Source organism: Saimiri boliviensis, chromosome 1 (genome assembly GCF_048565385.1).
Source record: "Saimiri boliviensis isolate mSaiBol1 chromosome 1, mSaiBol1.pri, whole genome shotgun sequence".
NCBI classification, from domain to species: Eukaryota; Metazoa; Chordata; class Mammalia; order Primates; family Cebidae; genus Saimiri; species Saimiri boliviensis.
In genome coordinates, this window is record NC_133449.1 from 227,127,738 (window position 1) to 227,144,121 (window position 16,384).

Genomic DNA, 16,384 nt, shown 5'->3' on the forward strand with positions numbered 1-16,384 from the left:
TTTTTCACTCCTGTTAAATGGTATCTCAATTTCCCAAAAAAAGTCTTCAATTAAATACAAAAAAAATCATAAGTTGATAAAGTGATATGGTAGTACCAATACCCATTATGAAAATAAGTGTCACATAAACTAAGATATCCCAAGTCAGTGTTGATTATGTTTGCTTCTGTTATAAACATTCATTTATATTTAGAGGATTTTTTTTTTTTTTTTTTGAGGCAGTGTCTTGCTCTCTCAATCATGCTGGAGTACAGTGGTGCGATCTAGGATCACTGCAGTCTCCGCCTCCCGGGTTCAAGCAATTCTCCTGCCTCAGCCTCCTAAGTAACTCAGATTACAGGAGCATGCCCGGCTAATTTTTTTATTTTTTTTAATAGAGACAGTGTTCCACCACATTGGCCAAGCTGGTCTTGAATTCCGAGCCTAAAGTGATCCTCCCCTATTGGCTTTCCAAAGTGCTGGAATTAAAGGCATAAGCCATCACTCCCAGTCATATGTTTAAGGATTTTAAATTGACGCAATGTATTTCTTTTGGTCACTGGTAAGGAAAATATCTTGTTCAAAAACTGCCGGTCTCACTTTCGTCTCACAAACTCAGAAATGCCACATGCAAAAATTATACTACCTACTCTCGATAAATATCTTATTTAATATGACTAACCTGTAAGAACTACTGTTTCCCAAAGTCAGAACTAAAAGACACCCTAACATATTTAGTACATTTCTACGTATCATCTCATTCTTTTAACTATCATTTTGACTTTTGATTTAGAAAATCCAAAGGCGGCAGAAATTATGATTTTCACAAATGACTTCACTTTCTATTACATTCTGCTTTGATTTTTTAAATCCTATGATTATGTACATGCTCTTGTTAATCTTACAGGCATAAAAATCATGAATCCAACTATTTTTCTATTTTATTGACGTAAAATAGATATACATAGTTTTGGAGTATGTGTGATAATTTAATATATCCATATAATTTGTAAAGATCAAATCAGTGTACTTGGGATATGTATCACCTTAAACATTTGTCTTTATGCTAGAAACATTTGAATTATTATCTTCTAGCTATTTTGAAATGTACAATGGATTACTATAAACTATAGTCACCCTAATATCTATCTAACATCAGGTCTTATTTCTTCTATCAAACCATATATTTGTACCCATTAATCAACTAACTTCATCCCCCCCTCCACCCTTCCCAGCCCCTACTAATCTCCAATTTACCCAATTTTCATGAGATTCACTTTTTCAGCTCCCATATATGAGTAAGAACATGTAGTCATTCTGTGCTGGGCCTATTTCACTTAACATAACGACCTCCAATTCCATCAGAATCTACCTATTTTTCTATAGTCAAGACTGCTGGTTCAGAATAGAACAGAGAAATAAATTGATTTTCCACATTATACAAAGTCAAATTTAAAAAAATAAGTATTAGCAGAGACATTCCTTTTAGACATCTTTAAAGAGGAAATATGGCATATACAAATAGAACTATTCATCACTAAATTCTAGAGAATTTAGAGGTTCCATAGCTCAGTCTTCTACACAATGCAGGAATCCTTTGTGTATTATTTGAGGCCAGAGATTATAAATCAGTGGCCTGATGATCATCTGCAGCCCACAGATATAGTCTAGGTGCCCTGCACAGGATTCTTTTTTAAATTAAGCCAACACACAGCAATCTAGATCCCTGCCTTTTCTTGAAAATACACCTGGAGCTGCGTATCTACTGCCCCTTTGGAGAAAGAAGGCCTGCCCACTCTACATGTCACAGCTCCCATTACTTCTAACTGGCCCATTTCACTCATTCATCATTTGCCCGGCTGCTTTAAGCATCTGAGCATTTGAGTCTGTAACCACTGTTCCTAGAGAGGGCTATCTACTCAGCAGCTGAACACCTCCTTAAAGGGAAGGGAGTTCACAGCTTTGCAAGTTGACCAATTTCATTGTAGGGAACTCTAAACAAAGGGAGAGTTGTCTAGAATAATTTCCAGACACTAAAACTAGTCCTATCCTCAACAAGCAACATAAGCCCACTCTCTCACAGAAAAGCCTTCTAGAAATCTGAAGGCAACTAACCTTCATTCTTCTTCAGTTCTACTTTGACAATCCTTATTAAAGTTCTTCTTTACTAATCCTCATAATAATATGTATTCAGGCACATCCCCTGCTGTTGGTATGCTCCTCTACCTGAATAAATCCTATTTATTATTCATTTTAAAACTATTGTTTACATATTAATTTTTTTATTTACAATGGTCATCAATGTTGTTCTTCACATGTAATACTACAATATTATATTAATCTAGATCAGTAGTTCTCAAACTTTTTAGTCTCAGGACCCCTTTACAGTTTTAAAATTCATTGAGAATCCCAATAAGATGAATTAAGAGAGTTAGAGCTATTAATAGTCATGGTATTGGAAATTAAAAGTTTAAAATAATTATAATTATTAAAATAATAATATAAAATAATAATTCACTTAATAATTGTTAACATAACAATATGTTTCTCTGAAAAATACAGTTTCCAAAATAAAATACATTACTAAGAAAAGTGACATTGTTTACATTTTTTGCAAATTTTTTAAACGTCTGGTTTAATAGAATACAGCTTGATTCTTGTATCTGCTTCTGCATTCAATCTGTTGCAGTATTACACATCAGGTAGCCTCTGGAAAGCTAGAGGAAAATGAGAGTAAAAAATACAAATAATGGGCTGAGAGGCTGAGACAGGGAGAGCTCAAGAGTTTGAGACCAGCTGGGCAATATAGCAAAACTGTCTCTATAACAAATACAAAAACTAAGCAGCCAGAAAAAAGAACAAGATCATGGCTTTTTGTGGGAACATGGATGGAGCTGGAGGCCATTATCCTTAGCAAAAGAAAACCTTCCCAGAAACAGAAAACCAAATAACACATGTTCTCACTCATAAGTGGAAGCTAAATGAGAGAGAACTCATAAACATAAAGAAGGCAACATCAGACACTGGGGTCTCCTTGAGGGTGAAGCATATGAGAAGGGAAAGGAACAGAAAAGATAACTATTGAGTTCTAGGTTAAGTACCTGGGTGATGAAATCATCAGTACAACAAACCTCCATGATATGAGTTTACCTAAGTAATAAACCTGTACGTGGAACCCCTCAACTGACAATAAAATTTTCTAAAAAAAAAAAAATCAAGGCTATATTTTGACCCATGTTTACTTAATTTAAAAAAATTAGTCGGGTATGGTGGTGTGCACCTGTAATTCCAGCTACTCAGGAGGCCAAAGAGGGAGAAGCACCTGAGCCGGGGGAGGTCGAAGCTGCCACTGTACTCCAGCCTGGCCAATAGTGAGACCCTGTCTCAAAAAAATATTATTAAAAAAATACACACAACATCTTAATATCATTATAAAAATAGTTTTGATCTTGTGGACCTCCTGAAAGGGTCTCTGAGGTCTCAGCAGGTTCCCAGACCATATCTGAGCTTCACTTACGCTTCCATTAGTGTAGCTTAAGTTCCTAGTTTTCTAGTATCCATGGTACTCTTATTTACTTTCTTGAGCTTGTGGTCAACTAAAATCACTAGCTCTTTCTCAAACAATTGCTGTCAAGTCAGGCCTCCTCTTTTCATGTAGAGGCAGACCTTACACATATATTTTCCCATAGATTCCATTTTGTGGGTTTCAGATTACTCTTTGATAGTCATACTATTGTTACCATGCCTAGATCCCCCTTAAGGCTGGTGCATCTATCCTAACACAGCTGTTGTAATGGTCAGGTAACTCATAGCAGCACACTTCTCTACAGAGTACTCAGTAAAACTGGAGCCACCTGTCTTGAGAAGCTATGTTCACCTACACTTCAGCTACTGACTGTTAGGCTAATGACTGTCACAGAGTACAAAACACTGGCTCCAGTGACACAAAGTGAGACTAATTCGGTGGTATGGTTTGTGCTCTGGGGCTTCCTAGGGGATCAGACTAAAGTTAGCTTCTAGATGAGCCCCCATTTTTCCTAGCTTTCACACCTTGCTCTGTCCTGCTTCCTCCACTCCCTTTCACCCAAGAACACATCCCTCATAAATCACTTCAACAAGAATCTCCATTTCAGGCTCTGCTTCTCTTGCAATACTGACTCTGGCCCACATCATATTAATTAATCTTCAGCTACGCAACATTTCATTTATGCCAAGCATTTTATTATTAAGTAGTATAGTCATTCTCAGACCCACTCTAGACCTACTTAATCAAAACCTGGGCCAGGCGCAGTGGCTCATGCCTGTAATCCCAGCACTTTGGGAGGTCAATGCAGATGATTCACCTGAGGTCAGGAGTTCAAGACCAGCCTGGCCAACATAGTGAAATCCCATCTCTACTAAAAATACAAAAATTAGCTGGTGGTGGCATGCATTTGTAATCCCAGCTACTTGGGAGGCTGAGACAGGAGAATCCCTTGAACTTGGGAGGCAGAGGTTGCAGTGCCAGCCTGGGTGACAGAGACAGACTGCATCTCAAAAAACAAACAAAAACAAAAAAACCCTGAAGGTGGGACCCAGCAACTTGTTTTTAATGAGCCTTCCAGGTGATTCTGACACCCACTAAAGTAACAGACTCTTGAAACGGCTAAGAGCATGAGCTCTGGAGTCAAACATAGTCACTTCCTAGCTATTGTCCTTAGGCAAGCTTAATCCTTGTGTCATGTCTCAGTTTCCTCATATATAAAGTGAAGATAATAAAGGTATCCAAATCATGAGTTGAAATGAATTCATATATGCAAATCACTTAGCTCAGTAACCACAGTCCTCCATAAACTTAGACTGCTGTCTTTATTATAATATTGTTATTATTATTTACTGTGTTTATCCACCTTCACTAATCTTGTGCATATATTTGCTATATTAATATTAATATCCATTGTCATAAGAGTTTTGTGAAGATTAAATAAGATAATAAAGCCACTAGTAAGGTAAACTGGCATGCAATAGAGAATCAATAATTGGCCATGATAAGTATAATTTTAGGGGAATTAAAATGTTACTACATGAAGGCATTAATGCTGTCATAAATGTGTGTTGAAAGAGAATCTGTTAAAGTCATTGATAAAAAGTGTTGATCTAATAGTTCATCCAATAAAAATATTGGGAGCTAAGCAAATAGTGCTCTCTAACTCCACAAAAACCCTTCCCTCAAGCTTGATATCCATTACATATCTACATTTCTTGCATATGGTTGTTCAACTCCCTACAAATACAACTAATTTAGAAGAAAAATGTAAAAAAAAAAGTTAGACTTTTGATCACTATATATTTATGATCAAGAGAGGATGTATTTTACCTAAATCCTGTTTTGGAATCCTAAGAACAATAGTTAAATAAGAGTTTATCACTCTTCAGTTCAGAGTTGAAGTATCTTTTGATTAGCGATGGTTGAAATGAAAAATAATGTTGTTTTATACAATTGCTTGCAAGATTATGAAACTTATTAATTATCACAAAATTACCAATAATTTTTCATGACAGACAGTCTAGTCTGTATATTCACTTACAAGCTAAATTTGATAATTTGTACAAATTAGGATTATCCCTTGAGTTCTTCTGCCTATCCTGAGCACAATCAATCTTTTTCATGAAATTGACTTAAATATTCAATTTTTTAAAAACTTTTCAGTTCAGGGGTACATGTGCAAGTTTGTTACATAGGTAAACTTGTGTCATGGGAATTTGTTGTACAGATTATTTCATCACCCAGGTATTAAGCCTGGCACCCATTAGTTATTTTTCCTGATTCTCTCCCTCCTCTGACCTTCTACCCTCCTCTAGGCCTCAGTTTTTTAAATGTTAGCAGTTTGGTGGGGCATGGTGGCTCATGGCTGTAATCCCAGCACTTTGGGAGGCTGAAGCAGGCAGATCACCTCAGATTAGGAGTTCGAGACCCGCCTAGCCAACATGGTGAAACCCCATGTCTAAAAAAATACAAAAATTAGCCGGGCATGATGATGGGCGCCTGTAATCCCAGCTACTCAGGAGGCTGAGGAGAGAGAATCACTTGAACCCAGGAGGCAGAGGTTGCAGTGAGCCAAGATCACACCATTGCACTCCAGCCTGGACAACAGAGCAAGACTCCATCTCAAAAAAAAAAAAAAAAAATGTTAGCAGATGACTGTCCCTTATCTAATTAAATCCCACTTAAATTGTCACAGTATTTTCTACTGATAACACAAATGTGCTATCTATTAAGATAAAACATTAATTAGTTCTGAGATATTTGTTTTTCTTTGGGGGGGAGGGATTTTTTGTTTGTTTGAGACAGAGTCCTGTTCTGTTGCCCATACTAGATAGAGTGCAGTAGTGTGATCATAGCTGATTGTAACCTCAAATGCCCATACTTATGCAATAAGTCTGTCCCAGCCTCCAGAGTAGCTAGGATTACAGGTGCATGCCACCATGCCCACCTAATTTTTCTAGTTTTATAGAGATGGGGTCTCATTTTATTGTGCAAGCTGATCTCAAACTCCTGGACTCAAGCAATCCTCCCCTTTTGACCAAAAGAAGCACTGGGACCACAGGTGTGAGCCACCATTCCTAGCCATCTGAGGTATTTTTAAATGAAAAACTAAAAAAATTCAAATCACCATACCTCTAATCATACTACTGACTAAATAAAAGTTATAAACAAATCTATGTTGAAGAAAGAGAGAACTTGAGAGGAAAATACATTTCTGTCCAATGTTGATCTAGAAAAGTGAGGCGTTATATACGTAGTTCAAATGAAATGTTTTAAATGCTCTAATTAGTCTACCACTGATTTTTAGTGAGAGTCACTCTCAATTGTCTCTGTTTCACTCTCTGGAACAACTGGTGGTGGTGGCTGAATAAGGGTTAGTTTCCAACTTGGAGGCTACTCATTATTCCCAACATTTAAAGGATGTGTTACAGTCTCTGCACTCTTCCTATTCCTTCATGTTTCTCCATTCACATCCTACGTCTTCTTGCATAATTATGAGATAACCAGGAAAAGATAATTGTATGTACTAATAAATTATTAGTATTAGTAATAGCACTAGCATGCTTCTTACAACCAACCAAAACAAGAAGTAAGAAGAGCCGACAATTTGAATGAGAAAACTGAAGTTTATTCAAGGTCACCTTACTAGTAAGAGGCTAAGAGAACTACAAAACAATTTCTATCTCCAAGTCTACCGCTCTTTCTTCTACTTGTGCTGTTGTTATAATCTGAGTAAATTAGGCAGACTAAATTTACTATGAGTTGCCAAATAATTAAAAATAAAACACTGGAATTGACTGGAGGATGAAGGGTTTATCATCCGATTCAATTCCCATGACAACTCAGAAACATAAACTACTAAAAACTCCCTGCAAATATCTCTTTTTAAATATTGTTGATTTTTCTATGTAAATTGATTGTTGGGGAAAAAATCTTATTCTAGTAGAAACTAAACTCTTCTAGAATTCAGGCTGGGCACAGTGGCTCATAACTGTAATCTCAGCACTATGGGAAGCTGAAGAGTGAGGATCACTTGAAGCCAGGACTTTGAGACAAGCCTGGGCAACAGAGCAAAACCCACATCTCCACATATATGTAGATATATATGTATACACACATATATATACATATACACATATGTGTATATATGTAGATTACGTTGTATAAACAATAGAATCCAAGTATGATTAACATTCTTCAAACTATCCATTGACTATTACAATTTTAAATTATAATACTTTTTAAAATTTATCTCTTCAAAGAGTAAAACCCATAACTTTTGTCTCTAACTCCCTTGAAATCCCTAGGGTTATTTTAGGGTTTTGGGTGTGTGTGTGTGTGTGTGTGTGTGTGTGTGTGTGTGTGTGTGTATGTGTATGTGTGTATATATGTATGTATTATATACACAATATATGTAGTATAGTATATTACAAAAAGTACGGGATGTGTGTGTATATATATATTTATGTATGTGTGTGTGTATATGTGTATACAAAAAGTATATATGTGTGTGTATATATACATATGTATACATATGTGTGTATATGTATACAAAAAGCATATGTATGTGTGTGTAGATATATACACACATATATATACACACAGGTACTTTTTGTATACACACATATTTACAAAAAGTATGGGTGTGTGTGTATATATGTGTATGTACATATGTGTGTGTATACATGTGTATATGTGCGTGTATACATATGTATATGTGTGTATATATGTGTATATATGCATGTATATATGTGTATATATGTATATATGTGTATATATATATATATATACACAAAAGCATGGGTATGTGTGTATATATATGTGTATGTGTGTGTGTATATATGTGTATATATGTGTGTATATATGTACATATACATATATGTGTGTGTATACACATACTAGACTATACACATACACATACATATATACACACACATATACACACATATACATCTGTGTACACATATGTATATATGTACACACATACATCTGTGTACACATATATACATATGTGTATATATGTGTGTATATGTGTATATATGTGTGTGTATATATATATGCACATATGTGTATGTGTATATATATATACACATATATACACACACATACCCATGCTTTTTGTAATTTACTATACTACATATATTGTATATATAAACATATATATGTAGTATCTATGTATTATAATACATATATAATTTAATCAATTCTAAATAACTCACTTGATAATCCAGTTTATATCAAAATACAGAGGTATCTGATTTGTTAAGTGACCTAGTCCTATAGGCAATTAAACCTGAAGGTTTAGTCAAATAATACATACTCACTGAGTCAGCTTACTTCCATGGGTTTACAGTCTAAGGAACCAATCTGGCTTTTAAAACAATAAGCATGAGTCTGAGGAGTACTAAGAAGGAGCCATAAAGGACATATACTTTTAAGGCAAATTCCTGAAGAGAAAGAACAAGAATAAATGTAACTAAAAAGAAAAAAAAAATTCTAAGAAAATCTGATCTGATTGGAAGGGGGTAATTATTTCTAGGCCTTATGTGAATATTAAATATTTATATATATATATATATGTGATTTTCAATCACTGTTTCTTCTATGCAGGAGGGCGAAGCTGGTAGACACACAAAGATGGGGTACTGGGTTGTCTTGTTCTAAACTTTAAAATCTTCTGCTCTGATCTAGAAGAAAAAACGAGAGAGGGATGCCTACCAGAGTTATGGCAGTAACGGAAGCTTACAAGGATGGATAGTGACTCCAAATAAAATCACTGGACCAAGCAAAAGTAACTCTAGGGATTTCAAGGGAGTGAGAGCAAAGCGTTACGGTTTTGCTCTTTGAAGAGATAAATTTTAAAAAGAATCGTAATTTAAAATTGTAATAGTCAACTGAGAGTTTGAAGAATGTTAATCATACTTGGATTCTATTGTTTATATCATAAAAGCTACCATTTTTTTCACTTAACATGAACTTTGTTTTTTTTTTTCTTTTTTTCAAGACAAAGTCTCACTCTGTCACCCAGGCTGGAGTGCAATAGCACGATCTGCTCACAGCAACCTCCACCTCCCAGGCTCAAACAGTTCTTCTGTCTCAGCCTCCTGAGTAGCTGGGACCACAGGTGCATGCCACCACACCTGGCTAAATTTCTGTATTTTTAGTAGAGACAGGATTTCACCATGATGCCTAAGTTGGTCTTAAATTCCTAAGCTCAGGTAATCCACCTGCCTTGGCCTCTCAAAGTGCTGGGATTACAGGTGTTGAGCCACCGTGCCCGGCCAACACGAACATTTAACCTGTGTAACTAAAAAGTCACCTAGAATATCACTTTTAATGACTGCATCCATCTAGGGACGTGCCATAATTAACCAATCCATTATTATTGTATATTTCTATTGTTTTCATTTTTCCTATTATAAATAAGGTTGAGATGAATATACTTGCAGGTAAATCTTTGTGTATTCAAATATTTTGAGTATTTGTGTGTAATTTATTTTGATTAAAATTATTGCAGCAAAAAAATAAGATATACTGATAGAGGGATCAACATCTAATAAAGCAAGCACAGCAAAATGTTAATGGTAGACTTTAGGTGGTAAGCATATAGATATTCACTGCAAAATTCTTTCAACTTTTCCATATGTTTCAAATTTATTGGAAAATGTTAGAAATGAAAAATGTTGAAAAAAATTATATTTTATGAGGTTAAATTCCTAGAATTGGAATAGATTATTCATAGTATGTGCACATCTCTAAACTTTGTGAAGTTAAAACATCAACCAGAAAGTGTCAGTTCCCTCACACTGTCAACACCACTTTTTAGTGCTTTTCAAATCTCTGCCAACTTGTTAGGCGAAAACTAGTAATTCATTTTTAAAATCATCATTTCTATGTTAATTTAAACTTTTTTTAAGTTAATATATAATGAATTGAAAAGCTTCCTAATATGCTTGGCTTCAGATTTGATGTCGGTTATTGGAACCACAAAGCAGTAATCAAGATTCAAGCACCCATCTGGGGGTACTTAGCTTATTACCAAGCACAATACTCTCAAGAATAACTTCCAAACCAAATTATAAAGGTGAAAGTTACCTTCAGGCTAGCATCACTTTCGGGCAAGGAGACTGACATCTGATTGCCAAATGGTCCTGATTTAACATGTTCTGAGAAAGAGCTCTTCCTGGACAAAAAAAAAGTCACCTCTTTTTTTCCCAGGATGCTCAGAATAAAAGCACTAGTGATTTCTTCTTTTGTGCTGAAATAATTTGGTCATCACCAATTCTCTTTCAAAATTCAAGTATTTTATTTCAATATGAGTACCATATAATTGTGGTACTTCCACAGGATAGAATGCAAAGAAGTCATTAAAAAGAACTATGGAATTCTGCATTTACGGACATGGAAAGATGTCCATGATATACCTGTTCATTGCAAACAACAACAACAAATAAAACAAGTACATATGTGTGTGTGTATGATAGAAATACGTGAAAGGATACTTACTAAAATGTTAACAGTGGTAACTTATTGAAGGACATATGGGACATTTTAAAATCCTTTTTATGTATTTCTCCATTATTTATTTTTAAAATGGACATACACAATTTTTTTACAAGAAATACAATAAGGCTATTTGCATTTCAATAAAAAGAAAATTGAAAATATCTCAGAAAACCACTCAATCATTAGTACCATAATAAAATTTGGTTCAGCAAGATTTTTAATTCAAGGTTAAAGTCCCCTAAGGAATAAGACCCAGATCCAGCATATTTTCAAGGGAAAAAGGGATATAGGCAGAGCAGGCAAAGAGGTCTCCAATCAAGTATTAAGCAGCCTGAGGCTAGGGCTGTATTATCTTCAGGGAATTTTACTTGGGAAAAAAAAATCAATAGACAAAAGAAGGCATCTGTGATATTCAGATCCAACAGAAAACAAACGAATGATGGCTCACTACCATCTGGATAGAGTCGGAGTGGATCTTACATAACTTTACCACAATTTTTGCTTTCAGTATTACAAAGGAAAATATCACCTTCTTCCCCTACAATAGGCCTAGAATCCAATGGGAAGAAGTTTAAAGTTTTTAAAATATTTACTTAACAAGAATTAAATGTTTAAATGTATCCTTTACAGAGACTGAAAAGAAGAACACGATACATTAAACTACTCACCTCCATGGGAAGACATGTCTGTCCATGAGTAGATGTCCCTGGATGTGACACAGCAGGCTCATTTTTAATTTGAAAGTGTATTTTGCACATGTAGCCATCAGAACAGTCCTGTGTTTCATCACCAAAAAATATATAATAAAACCCCAATTATTTTAAGAATTCATCATTTTAAGAACCACTTCCCATAAGTTCCAAACTGATCAGTGAAAAACTAAATGTATCAAATGAGATGAGACTATATAAAGAGACTAGTCCAACATCCTGCACATAGTAGGTCTCAATAAATGTGTGTTTTATTCTCCTACCTTTCTTATTTATTAAAGATGTTTCCCCCCTCCTAGATTAAACCTTCCCCTTTTTTTCCTGACTAGTCCATAGCACCAAGATCACAGAACAAAACTTAAGCTTATAGAAATAGCTTGTCACATAATTAATATTGATTTTCATGGCATACACATAAAGAACAATTTTAGGACCTGCAACAGATCTCAAAGCTGGAAGAGAGCTTCCATTTCAATTACTTTCTCAAGGCAAGATCTCTATGAAAATATCCTAGAAAGGTAATTATGCATCTCAGTATCTGCCTGTATACCTCTAGGAACCTGCACTTGCTACTCCTTTACACAGCAGCCACTTCCTTTGGTGCACCGTACATTAAGAAAAGTTTTGTCCCATATTTCACTTCCTTTAACTTAAACTTACTTAGTTCTGCCCTCTGAAGTCTAATCTAGCTGTGGCCAGTTCCGTTTTGTTGTTGTTGTTGTTGTTGTTGTTGTTGTTGTTGTTGTTGTTTTGAGACGGAGTTTCCCTCTTGTTACCCAGGCTGGAGTACAATGGCACGATCTCAGCTCACCGCAATCTCCGCCTCCTGGGTTCAAGCAATTCTCCTACCTCAGCCTCCCAAGTAGCTGGGACTACAAGTGTGCGCCACCATGCTCAGCTAATTTTTGTATTTTTAGTAGAGACGGGGTTTCACCATGTTGACCAGGATGGTCTCGAGCTCTTGACCTCGTGATCCACCTGCCTTGGACTCCCAAAGCGCTGGGAATACAGGCGTGAGCCACAGCGCCAGGCCCAGTTCCGTTTTTTTTTTTTTTTAAGATAACACTTGTTTGAATTCAATAAAGTCATGTATAAGAATATAATACCTCCCCAAGCACAAACATATATGCCAATAAATACTAATTCCCCACCAAATTGTCACATCAACATTTACATTTTAACAGAATTAAAATAATACTAAGGACTAAGGGGTTACTTAATCTTCCTACAAGAAGAGGGAAATGTGGATGCAGTGACATAAACAGGAAAAAAGCCATGTGAAGATAAAGACTGGAGAGGTCCATCTACAAGCTGAAGAACGCTAAGGATTGCCATCAGCCACTGGAAACTAGAAGCAGTAAGGAATGCTCCTTCCCTGGAGCCTTTGCTGGGAGCAGGTCCCTGCCAACATCTTGATTTCAGACTTTTAACCTCCAGAACTGTGAGACAATAAATTTCTGTTACTTTAAGTCTTCCAGCTTGTGGTATTCCATTATGACGTTCCTAGGAAACTAAAACAAGAACTCTATTTTTTTTAAGAGACTTGGCACCACCTTAACAATGCCTCCCAGTAAGTTATGCTGACAAACTGCCAGCCCTCACTCAGGTGGCTGCACTGGTTGTTTGCTGTCAGCACTAGTTTTGATTGGTTGGACCCAGCTCATTCTGATTGGTTGATGCCTCTGTCACAGGTTGTTAAATATTTTTAATAACATTCCTGCCTGTAAAGTAGACCTACAGATATCCAATACTGTAATTTTTAATTATTTCATTAAGGATATCCATTGGGTAGATGGAATTACTGTTTTAAATTCCAGCTCTACACTATCTGACCACAAAGCAGACCCTGTGATGGTCTTCTACCATTGAAACCTTTGTATTCAGAAAAATGTAAATTTAACATCGGCTTAAACTGAGAAACATATATGTACTTACTGTTGACATTGCCACTGTTTCACATCAAACATCTATTCTTCCTTCTTTTGGAGCAGTAGTCATTGCTCTTTTAAGGAACCATTCCCTGATTTTAAAGGCAATGGTTCCTTAGAGGAGCATTGGCTACTGTTCCTCTAATTACAGCCCCAGGGATAGCCACAGGACTCCAATCTTGCCAATCAGTACTGCTGGCCCCAGAGACTCTGAAGGACAAATTTCTACAATCACAGCCAATGGGATAAAATTCAGGATTTGGTTTGGGGAGTTTGGGAAAGGTGGCTGTTCTCTTTTCCACTAGGTTTGAACCAGACAGACCAAAAATTAAAATAAAACAGACCAACTGGCAGCCACCAGGTAATTAAACAAAGTCTGCTTTGCAACTCAGAGGAAAGCAAGACCATGAGATGCAAAGAAACCAGATTCTGACTAGGTTATTTACACCAGCCATATCTAAAACTAGTTCTACCTCAATTATTCAAGTACATGGCCCCAAAAAGTCCCTTCTTGGCTTCACCCAATAGGTTGGGTTTTATGTCACTTGCAACCAAAATAATTTTGCTATTAAGTAACATAAATTGTATTTAATAGTTTAAAACAGAAGATTCCTATTGTATCATCATCATTGTGATAATCAATAGTTGATTATATAAAAGATTTACCACACACAGTTATGCATCACCTAATGGCAGGAATACCTTTTGAGAAACAAGTAATTGAGCTATTCTGTCATTGTACAAACATCATAGACTTGTGCTTACACAAACCTGAATGGTATAGCCTCCTACATACCTAGGCTATATGACATAGTTGCTTGCTCCTAGGCTGCAAACCTGTACAGCATGTTACTGTACTAATTGCAGACAATTGTAACAAAATGATAAGAATTTGTGTATCTAAGCATGTTTGAACAAAGAAAAGGTACTGTAAAAATGCAGTATTATAATCTTATGGGAACACTGTATATGTGGTCTGTCCTTGACCGAAATGTTATTATGCAGCATGACTATACAGTAAAACTATAATAGCATGTGTTTGTGAGAAAAATTACTCAAAGTCTGCAATTTCAAAATGATCTAGCCATAGAGACAAAAACCAAAACTCTCAGGATATTCTGAGAACACAAAGCTGCATTGTGTGTACTAAATATAACTCATTAAACGAGGGTAACTGCTCTATTTTGTATTTTTCTATACCTGAGCCCTGGTCATACAACCTCCACTTAAGGGAACATAACGTTTAGTAAAATTCTAATTATAATGCAAAATACATCTCATTTGACATTAAAAGACATGAGTCAAAAATTCCTGTGCACCTATGTTATAAAATCTAAATAAATTATCTCGTCTCTTTCCCAATGACTTAAGATAAAGAGATATGTCACTTTCAATATTACTTATAATGTGAGGAATTTTTACTCACATTTTAGGTAATTTCTAATAGCATTTATTATTATCTATAGGGAAGTACACTGGGTTTTTCCTCTATATTTGGTAGTAGTGATTTTTTTTTCAGTATCAATCTTTTCAGTCAAGATGAGCCTTGAAAAATTAAATATAGAGTTTTTTGGATTTTGATTTCCCTTTAAACACTTCCACAAAACTGGGTCTTTCTCCTACTTTGTTTTAATTTAAGGCAGAAAAATATGTTTTGTTCTTCTCTGTTAAAGATGTTTTTTTAGAGACAAACACAAAAGCATGAGAACCGCCACTCTCTGTCAGCCCTGTAGTCCATCTAGCCCAGTAAACGATGTTAACTCAAATCCCTGCTTGGCAATGAAGTTTTCCAGACCATTCCAATTAACACTCCTCTCTTGCTTTCCTGCATCCTTTTTGTACTTATCATAGCTTACACTTCAACATTTAACTCTTCGTTAATTTTTAAACATTTGTTAGTTTTATTTCTCCCAATAGATCATAAGCTCAGGGCCTAGGCCCCCAGCCTCTAAGGGATGACAAGATCTTTATAGGAACCAGATTCCGTTCCACATAAAAACCTGATGCAGATAGTGTTTGAAAACACCCTGGACAAGCACATGAGGATGTAATAACAAAGGGAAGCTTCCAGTTTATCCAATTCAAGCCTCTCATTTTAGAGATAAGAGGGTGAAGGAGTAAAGCACTTCTAAGAAACTTGTCTTACAGTTAATTAGTTGGAGGCAGAGCAGGAAGTGGAGAAAGTGGATCTCTTAACCTGAGTATGCTTTCTAGCACACTAAGCAAATTCTGCCAGAGAGCAGGACCATGGCTTACTGACTCTCATGGACTGGTGTGGGCCAGTGCTTTGCACTTTAAATAACAAACTCAAGCCACTCACGTGTGATCTGGGGACCAGCAGCCACAGCATAAGCTGCAAGCTTATTAGACAGACATGCAGAATCTCAAGCTCCACGCCAGACTTCCTGATTCTGTATTTATAATGTGATCCCCAGGTGATTTGTATGCACATTTTGGAAGTACTGAGGCATGTACTGCAATCCCTGACTCAAAGAGACAGCAAACTAACTGCATTAACAATGGCTTGCAATTGGAGCTATACATTAGACCCCCCTGGGGAGTTTTCAAAATGTTGTTACTGGGGTCTCACCTCAGACCAATTAAGTCAGAATCTACCTAGCAGATTCTAGCACAGCAGCCAAACTTGAGAACCACAGCACTCAATTCCTTGGAGCCCCACTTTTGAACTCAATGAACACAGTCAATCAGGTAATCTGCAGTTACCTCAGGACAAA

General features: G+C 36.0%; 1 protein-coding gene across 7 annotated transcripts in view; it reads right to left on the reverse strand.

The window, feature by feature from the left end:
- ATG10 (autophagy related 10) overlaps window positions 1–16,384 on the reverse strand; it is a 292,497-nt gene that overhangs the window by 194,008 nt on the left and 82,105 nt on the right. For 6 of the 7 annotated variants that reach the window (XM_074384177.1, XM_074384175.1, XM_074384174.1 and 3 more), the window contains exon 3: window positions 11,680–11,787. The exons of the other annotated variant lie outside the window; for it this stretch is intronic. In XM_074384177.1, the coding sequence (XP_074240278.1) occupies window positions 11,680–11,787 (108 nt within the window). The remainder of the gene's footprint in view (window positions 1–11,679; window positions 11,788–16,384) is intronic. 7 annotated transcript variants of the gene reach the window in all.